The 13,353-nt window shown below is 46.0% G+C and overlaps 1 protein-coding gene across 1 annotated transcript in view; it reads left to right on the forward strand.

The window, feature by feature from the left end:
- Window positions 1-553: 553 nt before the first annotated feature.
- Window positions 554-13,353, forward strand: part of RARS1 (arginyl-tRNA synthetase 1) — a 233,797-nt gene continuing 220,997 nt past the window's right edge. The window contains exon 1 of the mRNA XM_082252882.1: window positions 554-671. Within this exon, the coding sequence (XP_082109008.1) occupies window positions 627-671 (45 nt within the window). The 5' untranslated portion in view covers window positions 554-626. The remainder of the gene's footprint in view (window positions 672-13,353) is intronic.

A 13,353-nucleotide genomic window follows, 5' to 3' on the forward strand; every position in this document is an offset into this window, starting at 1 on the left:
TACATTTAGTATTTCTTATTTTGCATTATAGAAATACTAAATGTCATGAAATCCGAAGGATAAATAATACGATAATTACTAAAGATAATAAAACAGGGAGTCGCTTAAGCCCTGCATATATTACACGGCCGCACCTCCGTCCCGCCTCCTCCGCCAGCTCTGCATATGTGCCTCCGTCCCGTCGCACCTCAGCCCCGCCTTCTCTCAATCAGCTGTCCGTTCTCTGTTATAATTTTGCCAAACCTCGAAAAATGTCTTCTGCGCATGCGCACGGACGACTCCTATCAACTGTTTTGTGACGCTCTGCAACCGGAAGTGACGAGGTCCGATTTTTTCACGGGTCCGACAAAATTTTAGAACACCGCCTCTGTCTTTCGTGTTCTGTCACATCAGTAAATCTATTGGAACGCATAGCGGCCATGTTGGAACGCATGGCGCATGCGCAGTAAGTTGTTCCAGTCCGTACGTCACTTCCGGTAGCGGTATTCCGATAGAACACGGACACGCAGGATGTCAGCGCCTCCCTCCGTCTCCCATGTGATACTCCGTAGTTCCCTTCTCTGCCTGTTGTGTGTGACGCTTCTTCCTGGGGCGGTCTCTGCTAACTGTGTCAACGTGACTGGAGGATGGAGGGGCCGGTGTGTTACTATGAGAGAAAGCTGGGCGAGCAGGTCAGAGGCAGTCCTACTTACATGTGAGAAGTGTGTGTGTCCTCCGCTCAGGGAGTCTGTGTGAAGTGTACTCCTAGCATAGAGGCGGTGTGCTGGGTCTGGAGACAGGCACGTGTGTGTTACTCCCTGGTACCAGTGATGAGATGCCGGGAGGTCCGCTGATAGGTGGACACAATGGTAGTAAATTGCTGAGCCCATCCACACCTTGTATGTTCTGTCCCATCAGTGACAAGTTTATTCACTATGAAGTGAAAGCCAGTCTATATGCCTTTACACGATAAGGAGGCATACTTCCTCATTCCATACAACCTATGCTTCCTCAATTTAGCTGCCTTTTATATACAACGTAGGCCTCATTCACACGGGCTGTGCAGTCTGTACGCAGTGCCAGAACATACATATGCTATGCGGGAACCCTGCGAATCCACAGCGGGTTCCCGAATCGCAGGCAGTTCACACTGCCATATGCGAATCTCTGGGGGTGTCAATGCAAAGTTAACACCCCCAGATCAGTTCGCATATCGCAGTTCGGACATGAATCGCGTTGCATAGGTGTGAACACCCATGTGATCTGATTCTGGTGCAGACCAAGAAAAGGGTCCTGTGTGACTTTGGTCCGAATGTGATGCAAATGCAGCCATACAATCTGTATGGCTGAATTCCCAACGCATTAACATTGCATGTCATTTGCAGAGCAGTGCGCTACGAATCACATGCGATGTCTGACATTGCATATATGTGAACCGGCACGAAGTCCCGGTTCACATTTGTGTGATGCGGGAACGCTGTGAATATACAGCGTGTCCCCATATCGCATCCGCACCCCTGGCAGTTCACACTGCCATATGCGATACGCTGGGGCTGTCAATTATAAGTTAACGACACCCCCAGATCAGATCGCATATCACAGTGCGATCTGAAAGTTCGCACAGAATTGGATCGCACTAGTGTGAACCACCATGCGATCCAATTCTGCTGCGGACCAAAAAAAGGGTCATGTGCGTGTTGGGTGCGATTGCGCTGCGAATTCAACCATACAAACTGTATGGCTGAATTAGCACCGCACAGAGATCGCATGTAATTTTAGGAGCAGTGCGCTCCAAATGACATGCAATGTCTGTCATCACAGAAATGTGACCCGGCACTTAATGGGCAGGGTGTTTCAGCCACCGGGTGCCGTGTTCAGAGAGCCCATTATATGTTTGAGACCGCACACCCACATGCTTGTCGCAGTAGTACAAGCAGCTGTGTCCCCACAGACATGAATGGGCTGCCTGCATGCAAGCACCCAGGGACCCCTGGTACGTAAAACCCGTTACAGATATCAGTTCCCGTGTGAATGGGGCCTACCAGTGTGAGCTATATTGTTATGGCACGCCATCACACTATTCCAAATATTTTGCTATGCTTTATAATGGGAAAAAAAAACTATCTGCCAGGTCATATTCAATAATTGCACTGCAAAGCAGTGCAGATATGTGAATCACATATTTGTTAAAGTGGTAGTAAAGGCCTTTTGTTTGTTATTACCTATAATAAGACTTCCCTATAGGTACTGTAAATATCTTCTAAACGTGCAGTGTTCAGGAGAGATTTCCTTGTGAAGCCACTGGCGCATGTGCTCAGAAGGAAAGGCATACCTGTGCCGTAAACAGTAATGTCATCGCGGCTCGGCCATTCAAAGGAGCGGAGCCCACGAACCTGGAAGACCAAGTGAAAAGGGAAGTCCTGTCAATGGCAACATCCCACCACTGGCGGGCTTAGTTTTAAGATGTTTCACACAATGCACAAGCAAAAAGATGGGGGAGCAAACCCTGAACATGTATATCTAAAGCCGGTGCAGCTATGAACCAAGCGACATGCATATTAAAAAAGAATAGCGCACACATGCAAAAGAAATGACTATCAAATATGGAGACAATCCATAAATAAAAATGGGGATTTGGTCCCACCATATGGCCATATCGTGCTCAAGCCCACCACTACGTCAAAGTACCCCATTATCAGTGGATCCTACACTATCCATAGCTGGTTCATAGCTGCACCAGCTTTAGAAATACATGTTCAGGGTTTGCTCCATCTTTTTGCTTGTTTAATATGTATTCGGTCTGAATACAAAGTTTTTTTTTTTTTTTACATCACAAGAACCTGACATTTTAACAGGGGTGTGTAGACTTTTTATATCCACTGTCTGTAGCTGCACTCCATAGACACAATGTAGCTTGGCCCTGCTTCCTCCTCATGGCTTATGGCTCCTCCTGCTGCTGCCCGAGTCTTTGTGTGTAGAGGGAGAGTGGGGGAGAGAAGAGCTGCAGCTGTTGACAGCATTGGATCAATTGCGATTGAGGACTTGGGTAAGTATTTAGAGAGGTGGGGGGAGGAAAGCAAGCTTTAAAATGTTTTTTTTTTTTTTTTTTACCTTAATACAGGAAATTCATTAAGGTAAGAAAAAAAGAAATGCAGACAAGACACATTCAGTACACCTACCTACCTGCCTGCTTGCAGTGTTCTCTTGTATGTACACTGAGCTGCACATGCGTAGCTCAGCTTGGCCCGTACCAGGACGACTGACTACTGCGAATGCATAGGGGTTATGTCACCGACCAAAAGAGGCCCAAAGACTTGGGGAGAAGATGCTGGTTAGGGACACCTCGCAAACTTCCGACATTAGAGAGGATGTAACTATATTGTTAACTATAAGGTGAACTTATAAGGGACCCCCACCCCCCCGTCCCGCTGACCTGGAGCCCCTACGATCACTCACTGTGAAACATCAGGTCGCCGCTTTACCAGTCTGAGCCCCGGTTCACACTTATGCGAGTGCGGGGTTCGCGTGTAATGTCAGAGCGCACTGCTCCTTCATTACATGCGATCAACTGTGCGGTGCGAGTTTAGCCATACACTTTGTATGGCTAAATTCGCACCGCACCCGCAGCAAACACGCACAGGACCCTTTTTTGCAGCTGCATCAGGATCGGATCGCACAGCGGTTCACACTTGTGCAATCCAATCCTGTGCGAACTGCAAGATCGCACTGCGATATGCGATCAAACTGGGGGTGTCGTTAAGATTACATTGAAACCCCCAGCGTATCGCATATGGCAGTGTGAACTGCCGGGGGTGCGTGTGCGATGCGGGAACAGGCTGCGGATTCGCAGCCTTCCCGCATCGCATAAGTGTGAACCGGACCTTAGGATTGGAAATTACGGCGGCTTTCTCTCCACTTCTCCAGCGCTGACAGGGCAGGCTAGGAGTGTTCTGATTGGTCAGCGCCGCCGCCGACATGTTAGGATGCTTTCTATCCATACATGTAGGGAAGTACGTTTAGGAGATTAGGCTGTAGGGATTTCTCACAGTGGGGGATCGCAGGACTCCAGGTCAGTGGGACCAGGGGGGATGTGTAAGAGGGTAAACTCACACTTTAAGTATCTTAAGGCAAAACTTTTTTGTATTTAGAGTGAGAGAGGGTTAGAACCCCCTGTCAATTTTTTTTGTTTTGTTTTTGCCATTTGTTTCCCATTGAATAGATTTACCATCTTCCTGTCACATAGCCAAAACAGTAATTACTCCCCCTACCTGCTCCCATTTTCCCTCCATTTACAGTTGTGCTCATAAGTTTACATACCCTGGCAGAATTTATGATTTATTGGCCATTATTCAGAGAATATGAATGATAACACAAAAACCTTTCTTTCACTCATGGTTAGTTTTTGGCTGAAGCCATTTATTATCAATCGACTGTGTTTACTCTTTTTAAATCATAATGACAACAGAAACTACCCAAATGACCCTGATCAAAAGTTTACATACCCCAGTTCCTAATACTGTGTATTACCCCTTTTAACGTCAATGACAGCTTGAAGTCTTTTGTGGTATTTGTGGATGAGGCTCTTTATCTTCTTAGATGGTAAAGCTGCCCATTCTTCCTGGCAAAAAGCCTCCAGTTCCTGTAAATTCTTGGGCTGTCTTGCATGAACTTCACGTTTCCCCACAGAGACTCGATGATATTGAGATCAGGAGCCCGAGATGGCCACTCTAGAACCTTCACTTTATTCTGCTGTAGCCAATGACAGGTCGACTTGGCCTTGTGTTTAGGATCATTGTCATGTTGGAATGTCTAAGTACGTCCCATGCGCAGCTTCCAGGCCGATGAATGCGAATTTTTTGATTACATACTGCATTCATCTTGCCATCAATTCTGACCAAATTTCCTGTGCCTTTGTAGCTCACACATCCCCAAAACATCAGCGATCCACCTCCGTGTTTCACAGTAGGAATGGTGTACCTTTTCATCATAGGCATGGTTGACTCCTCTCCAAATGTAGCGTTTAAGGTTGTGGCCAAAAAGCTCAATTTTGGTCTCATCACTCCAAATGACTTTGTGCCAGAAGGTTTGAGGCTTGTCTCTATGGTGTTTGGTGTATTGTAAGTGGAATACTTTGTAGCATTTGCGCGTAGTAATGGCTTTCTTCAGGTGACTCGACCATGCAGCCCATCTTTCTTCAAATGCCTCCTTATTGTGCATCTTGAAACAACCACACCACGTTTTCACAGAGTCCTGTATTTCACCTGAAGTTATTTGTGGGTTTATCTTTGCATCCGAACAATTTTCCTTGCAGTTGTGGCTGAAATTTTAGTTGGTCTACCTGACCGTGGTTTGGTTTTAACAAAACCCCTCATTTTCACTTCTTGATTAGAGTTTGAACACTGCTGATTGGCATTCTCAATTCCTTGGATATCTTTTTATATCCCTTTCCTGTTTTATACAGTTCAACTACCTTTTCTCTGCAGATCCTTTGACAATTCTTTTGCTTTCCCCATGACTCAGAATCCAGAAACGTCAGTGCAGCACTGGATGAAAGATACAAGGGTCTGTCAGGAGTCCAGAAACTCATTGACCTTTTATATACACACACACTAATTACAAGCAAACAGATCACAGGGGAGGATGGTTACCTTTTAATATCCATTCAAACCCCTTTGCGTCAACTTGTGTGCATGTTATCAGGCCAAAATCACCAGGGTATGTAAACTTTTGATCAGGGTAATTTGGGTAGTTTCTGTTGTCATTATGATTTAAAAAGAGTAAACATAGTTGATTGATAATAAATGGCTTCAGCCAAACACTAACCATGAGTTAAAGAAAGGTTTTTGTGTTATCATTCATATTCTCTGAAAAATGGCCAAGAAATCATAAATTCTGCCAGGGTATGTAAACTTATGAGCACAACTGTATCTGTAGTGCTTTTCAAAGCACATACTTGCATGTACAGCAAATCCAGCATTGTTCTGCTGCAATCTGCTGTTTGGGTGCCACAGGGTGGGTCCTGTGCTTCCATCTTTGTCCTCTTCAGCTGGCTGCCTCTTCCAGGTGTAGGCATCTAGCTCTGATAAGGCAGTTTTCTAATTCTGCAGCCTCCTTGGAGATGTGATGCAAGTATCCAAGGAGGCTGCAGGACCAGGTACACGTCATTCATGCCTAGGACAGAATGGCAATGGGGGTGTTAAAGCAGAACTAAAGCTGGAGAATTTTTGTAAGCTGCAAAATATACATGTTGGGTTCAATACTGCTCTGATTGAGAATGGATTCTTTGATGCCTTGTACTGTAAATCCACAGATTCTGCATTGTTGCTCAATCATCTCACAATTTTTATTAGTTATTACTATATTTACAATAATAAATTAATTAAAATCAGTAAAAATTAATTATTTGGGATTTTGTAAAGTTAATTTACAGATTCTGCACTTTACAGTATCTCACAATTTTTACTCATCATTCCTTTAACAAACAGATTTTATAATGCTTGGATTTAACTATTAGTATTGTGGTTTTACATTTAGATGGAGCCGTTTAGCCTAACTGGATTTTGTTGATTAAAAAAAAAAAAAAATTGTAATTATGACGTAGAGTGAATGTCCATAATTGGAGAACAGACAGCAATAAAAAACCTTACAGTAGTTTTAATCCCTCTCTCTTTAGCCCTATCCAGAGCTAAACAAAAAAGAAAAAGTTTCATCTTTAGTGCCGGTTCACATTTGTGCAATGCGGGAACGCACAACAGGCAGTTCACACTGCCATATGCGATAACGCTGGGGGTGTCAATTCAAAGTTAACGACACCCCCAGATCAGATCGCATATCGCAGTGCGATCTGCAAGTTCACACAGAATCGGATCGCACTGGTGTGAACCACCATGCGATCCGATTCTGCTGCAGACCAAAAAAAGGGACCTGTGCGTGTTTCAGTGCAATTGCGGTGTGAATTCAGCCATGCAAACTGCATGGCTGAATTTGCACCGCACAGACATCGCATGTAATTTTAGGAGCAGTGCGCTCCGAATTACATGCGATCTCTGTGATCGCACAAATGTGAACTTAGTTTAAAAACTTTCCATGCACAGTGTGCATGTTTATCCATAGAGTGAGGAGTGGGAGAGAAGACTGCTTGCAGAAGCATGGACATGTTTTTAACCAGCATGATCGCACTCCTGTGGACAGGGGTTAGACTGTGACAGGCACTTACAGATATACATTCATGTGAAAAAGTAAGTACACCCAATGGAAACTGATGACCTTTTCAACATTTTTGAACAAACACACACTGATCCCTTATTTAAACTGTGCTTACAGATCTGAGCTGATCCCCTGCTGATTGGAGCAGAGCAGGGTCTGTACGTGTCGGCTGTGCATAAACTGCACTGAGCAGACACAGACAAACCCTGCTCTGCTCTATGGGCTGTCTGTTTACACCTGGCTGCCTCCGATGTGGTCCGCTTAAATGAATGAGGACACAGTCAACCTCCCATTTATTATTATTACTTTTTTTTTTTCTTTTTTTTTTTGTGGGCCTGAATGGACCTGGAACTAGGTTGGATGTAAAAGGATGACACAAGTCCATAGGAATGCATGGACCTTTCCTATCAGGACCACCTGAAAAACAAATAGGTGGACCAGATCTGACCCCCCGTGGGAACGGACCCTAAAAGTAATATACTAGAGTTGCACGATTAATCGTTAAAAAATCACGATCTCTATTCACCCCCTCACGATCTTAAAACAGTATACCCTCGATTCTTACAGAGCTGTTTTCTGCTCACTCACAGCTGTCAAAAAAAAAAAAAAAAAGAGCCTCCAGCAAATGTTTAACAAACATTAAAGCGGTTGTATACTCAAAAAACAAAAAACAAAACAAACAAACCCTGCAGGAGAAAGGCATAATGAGCTAGTATACATTGCATACTATCTCATTATGAAATACTTACCTTAAAACGAAGCCCCGACACAGTCGCCCGGTCACTGCTGAGGAAGCTGTCATGTTCCCTCGGTGTCTCTTCTGGGTTTGGTGGCTCAGGCGCTGTGAGTGGCCGGAGCCGCGATGACATCACTCACGTGCATGCAAGGAGACGGCAAAGAGCTCTGAAGGTCTGCCAGGCCCTTCAGAGCGTATGCGTCGCTGGTGTCAGCGGCTGCATGCAGGGTGAATATCCCCTAAACTGTGCAGGTTTAGGAGATATTCATTTTACCTACAGGTAAGCCTTATCATAGGCTTACCTGTAGGTAGAAGTTTAATGGCGGAGTATACGAACGCTTTAAGACTGCTAGATAACTATAAACCAAATGTTTTTCAATGTATCATTTCCTTATTTTAGATCAAAGGGATGAACTTCCATCTGTAAGTGAGGGCAGTTTAACCTCTTAAAGACTAAAGCCCCGTACACACGTACCGATTGTCGGACGAACGATCGGCCGTCTTTTGTCCGGTGCTGTCCTGTCGGCTGAAAAGTGCTAAAGACTGCACACTAATTTTGTCGGCCAACAACAGCCGACTGCAGAAGTGATGTCATGTGATGGTTAACTTTCCGTGTCTTTTTTATTTTCTGAGCATGCCCAGTCTTGCAAATCTGCTGTTTGTCGGCCGAATTCTGTACTGACTGGCGAACAATCGGCCGTTCTGGTGTTGGCCAACAAAAATTTTAATGCCTGCACACCCGATTCTGTTCGGCCGAAAAGTCGGAGTCGGTTGTCGGAAACATCATACTAACAAGCCGACAATTGGCCGATCGTTCGGCGGCCGAATATTTACGGCCGACAATCGCTACGTGTGTACGGGGCTTTACCCTTTTTCTGACACTTGTTGCTTACAAGTTAAAAATCAGTATGTTTTGCTAGAAAATTACTTAGAACCCCCCAAACACATATATATATATTTTTTTTAGCCAAGACCCTAGAGAATAAAATGGCGATTGTTTGTTTCAATCTTTTATGTCACACTGTATTTGCGCAGAAGTCTTTGAAACGCAGTTTTTTGGGAAAAAATACACTTTAACCACTTAAGCCCCGGAAGATTTTACCCCCTTCCTGACCAGGGCCTATTTTGCGATTCGGCATTGCGTGACTTTAACAGACAATTGCGCAGTCGTGCAACGCTGTACCCAAATGAAATTTACGTCCTTTTTTTCCCACAAACAGAGCTTTTTTTTGGTGGTATTTGATCACCTGTGCGATTTTTTTTTTTTTTTGACCATTTGCTATAAACAAAAAAAGAGCGACAATTTTGCAAAAATATCTATTTTCACATTTTTTTTATATGAAATTCCCCCCCAAAAAATGTAAAAATCTAAATTTTTTAACATTTTAGGCCAATTTGTTTTGTGCTACATATGTTTGGTAAACAAAAACTGCAATAAGCGTATTTTCTCTAGCGCTCATTGACAGACGTAGTCCTCGGTGATACACCACCTTCGGGTTATGTTGCCTCCACAGGAGCAGGACTAGACAGGAAATTAAAAAGCTCTGGCCACACCCTAGGGGCAGTCCCAGAGGGTATATCCTCTCTCTCTCTGCCTCAGCAAATCAGTTATTTTCTGTCTAGTTAGGAGTAAGGACCTAGATACCTTGCTGGGATCTTAGGTCCTGGCAAGAATTTTTTCTTAAAGGATTTTTTAGACAGCTTTTTTTCTCCAGTGTTCCTGTGAGATCTTCAAGCAAGAAAGCTGAACTGGGCGACGGGCTGGATGTTGAGATCCGGTGGTCACCCCAGTTCAGCCTACGAGCGCGTGCAGGCCATAGCTCCGCGCTGGGTCGGCCGCGACAAAGTCCCATTAAAGGACTGACCCCGCGAGTTAAACGTCTCGCTGAAACGCCAAAGACCATGAGTCACGGCGTCCGTATCGGTCGACAGCCCTCCCGCCCCGGTGGAGAGGGGTACTGTCAGGAGTTGGTGCCCGCCTGGTTCCGGTATGGTGAGTAGTATGTTCCCCCTTTTCCCCTGACGGGTCTTGTGGTGAACGCGGGCCCCTCTCTGTATGGTAAGATAGAGTCCCTCTCTATCCTATAACATGACACAGATCCTCCTACTTTGAGTGTGATTTTATGTGCAAAAAGCCAGGAGGCTTGGTTTGGGAGCTAACAATCTAATTGTATACATGTTAAAAAGATGTAATCTGTGGCATTCTGGGAATCTTACGGTGATAAGAATAAGCTACCTACCAGTCAGAAGCCACGGACATGTAGACTGCCTTCCTAATCAGATCTCCAGCTATTAGCAGGCCTCCCGAATGGCCATGCGGTCCGCCAGGGCCGGTACCGCCAACCACGCCATATCCCCATGCAGAGAGCACACCGCTATTCAGTACAGGCCGCCGCCATTTTTTTTGCTGGATCGCACGAGCCGCCATTTTGGCGTAGCCTCGTGTCTCCAGCATGGGGGCGGCCATGTTTGAGGTGATCCTAACACCTCGTGGAGCTTGGGGGAGGCGCCGGAAGGCGTGCAGAGGGGCGGAGCCGCCTCCTTTCTTCCTGGGCAGCCAGCCAAAAGACTTCCTGTTTGTCAAGACAGCGCTGTAACCTGTTGCAGTTAAACTCTGAGCATCAAGTGGTGAGCCTGGGGGTCTATCTCTCTCTCTCTCGATCGATAGGGATCCCTAGCAGGTAACACTAAGGGGCTTTTTGTGGCGCTGGGGGTCTGAAAAAAAAAAAAAAAAAAGTTTTTTATTTTTGAATTATATTATCCAGGAAGTGACTGGAATTATCATGGACCCTGCCACACATATTCCCCCACCTGTTTCCCTCGAGGGGGCCACGGGACCCGCCGGTGCACAGAGTATAGAGTCATTTACAGCAATTTTGGAGTCTATGGTGGCTCGGGTGGAGGCGGCCTGTCAGGGACGGGGGTCAAGGAAGCGACCCCCGCCTACCCCTATACTATCTGACACCTCTGACTCAGATTCAGAGATGGTCACTGCAGCTGCAGGTTCCTCTGCAAGGGCTGTTATCCCAGGTAAAGCCCCCTCAGACAGTGAGGAGGACGCTTCTTCTCCTGCTATAATTCAGGAAGAAGCATTGGTGGACGCACTAGTTGTGGCAGTGCAGGAAACCTTAAAACTTGAGGCTTTACCGGCAGAGGCAACTGAAACAGAGATTCCTTTTGGTACTAATAAGCCCATCAAAACGGTGAAGGTTTTTCCTGTACCCAAATGTTTCGGTAATCAGATTAAAGGAGAATGGGAGCATTCTAAACGTACCTTTACTATTTCCAAGCGTATTGCTAGACGCTATCCGTTTGAGGAATCCATCATTAAGAAATGGACGGTACCACCAGTGGTGGATCCACCTATTTCCAGGCTGAATAAAGCCACGGTTATCCCAGTGGAGGACACTTCGTCCTTTAAGGACCCGGTGGATCGAAAGATGGAAGCAGAGTCCCGCACCATCTTCTCTCTGATAGGGTCAGCATTTAGACCAGTAATTGTTATTGGTCTAGTTTCCCAGACACTTACGGAATGGGCGAAAATGGTACGCCAAGACCTTAGGGGAAAAGATATTCCCCAGGAGACATCTGATTTGATGGAACAGATTATACAAGGGCTACAGTTTATCTGTGACGCAGCCTTGGACACTACTCCCTTATTAGGGCATGCATCTATGTCAGCGGTGATCCTCAGACGTGTGCTGTGGTTAAAATGCTGGTCAGCTGACCTAGGTTCCAAGAAGACCTTGACAAATCTCCCCTTTCAGGGGAATCGTCTATTTGGGGCCAACCTAGATGAAATCATTAAGGATGCCACTGGGGGCAAGAGCACTTTTTTGCCACAGGCTGCTAAAGCTAAGGGACCTCGCAACAAGCGAGGACCTTTCTTTACCGCCCATAAAGGGCGCCCGGCTGGTACTAGCGGGAAAGGCAAGACTCCTCCAGGAGGGTTCAAGAAGGGCTGGTCGGACAAGCAGAGGACCAACCCAGCCAAACCCGAAGCAAAGGAGTACACAGCCTGAAGGTGCGCCCCCACCCGGTTTCAGGGTGGGGGGACGTTTTCACCGGTATTCAGGACATTAGATCGAGCATCAACCACTACTACCGGTGCGATTCTTCCCTTCCAACATTTAAGTACTACAGGAAGCGGTAGTTACCGTTCCCTGAATAGATCTTTTCCTTTACCTTTTCCTAAGATTAGTCCCTATACCTCACAGGAATCGGATCTGGTTGACCAGATAGGCCAAGTAGCCTCTAGTCGGGTGACTTCGGTCCCTGAGGTTCAACCAGAAAAGATCACCCTTCCTGATAACAATCAGGTATCTGATAAATGTGTGGGAACAGTAAACGACCAGACTTTCTCGGATGGTCGGGGCCAGATACCTCTAGGGACGCCTGGTTCAGATTCTATCAGCGCCAGTGGTCCTAGAAATTCTAGGCTGGCCTCCTCAAGCCGGCCTGGCCGACTTGAACATGCTAGTCGCAGACGTTCCGTGGGAACTTCGTCTCAGGGAGTGTCTGTGGTCTCAAGGACCAAATTACCATCATGCTTTACAGTCGCTGGGTTTAATGGCTTGGCCATTGAGACCCAAGTACTGAAGGACAGAGGTTTGTCAGCTTCAGTCATTCCTACCCTTATTAAAGCAAGGAAAGCGACTTCCAGCAAAATCTATTATCACACATGGAAGACTTATATTGCGTGGTGCGAATCTTTAGGATTTCCTCCACGTACCTATTCGGTGACTCGAATATTGGCCTTTTTGCAACAAGGGGTTGAGCAGAAGCTAGCCTTGAGCACTATCAAGGGTCAAGTTTCAGCATTAGCAATCTTCTTTCAGAAACCTTTAGCTACCAAGTCCTTGGTGCGGAATTTCATCCAGGGGGTGCGGCACCTGGCTCCTCCAGTCCGCGCGCCCTTACCGCCCTGGGATCTTAATTTGGTTTTGTTGGTTCTACAGAAACCTCCCTTTGAAAACATCAGGGAGATTCCCTTGCTTACTTTATCCCAGAAGGTGGCCTTCCTGGTGGCTATTACTTCTGCTCGCAGGGTGTCAGAACTGGCTGCATTATCATGCCAGTCCCCATACCTAGTGATTCATAGGGATAAGGTAGTACTTCATCCTAAGCCATCCTTTCTTCCTAAGGTGGTTTCAGATTTTCATCTGAATGAAGATATTGTACTACCTTCCTTGTGTCCTCAGCCCAAGCATCATCGGGAACATGCGTTGCATTCCTTAGATGTGGTTCGGGCAATCAGGGTATACCTGAAAGCTACGGAATCATTCCGTAAGACGGATTCACTTTTTGTGATCACGGATGGCCCCAGAAAGGGTTTGCCTGCATCTGCCGTGACCATTGCCAAATGGATTAGACAGACGGTGGTACAGGCTTATTCTATTAAGGGTCAGAGTCCTCCGTTCCCTGTTAGGGCG

The sequence above is a fragment of the Pelophylax lessonae genome (genome assembly GCF_965119305.1).
Source record: "Pelophylax lessonae genome assembly, chromosome: 4".
Lineage (NCBI taxonomy): Eukaryota > Metazoa > Chordata > Amphibia > Anura > Ranidae > Pelophylax > Pelophylax lessonae.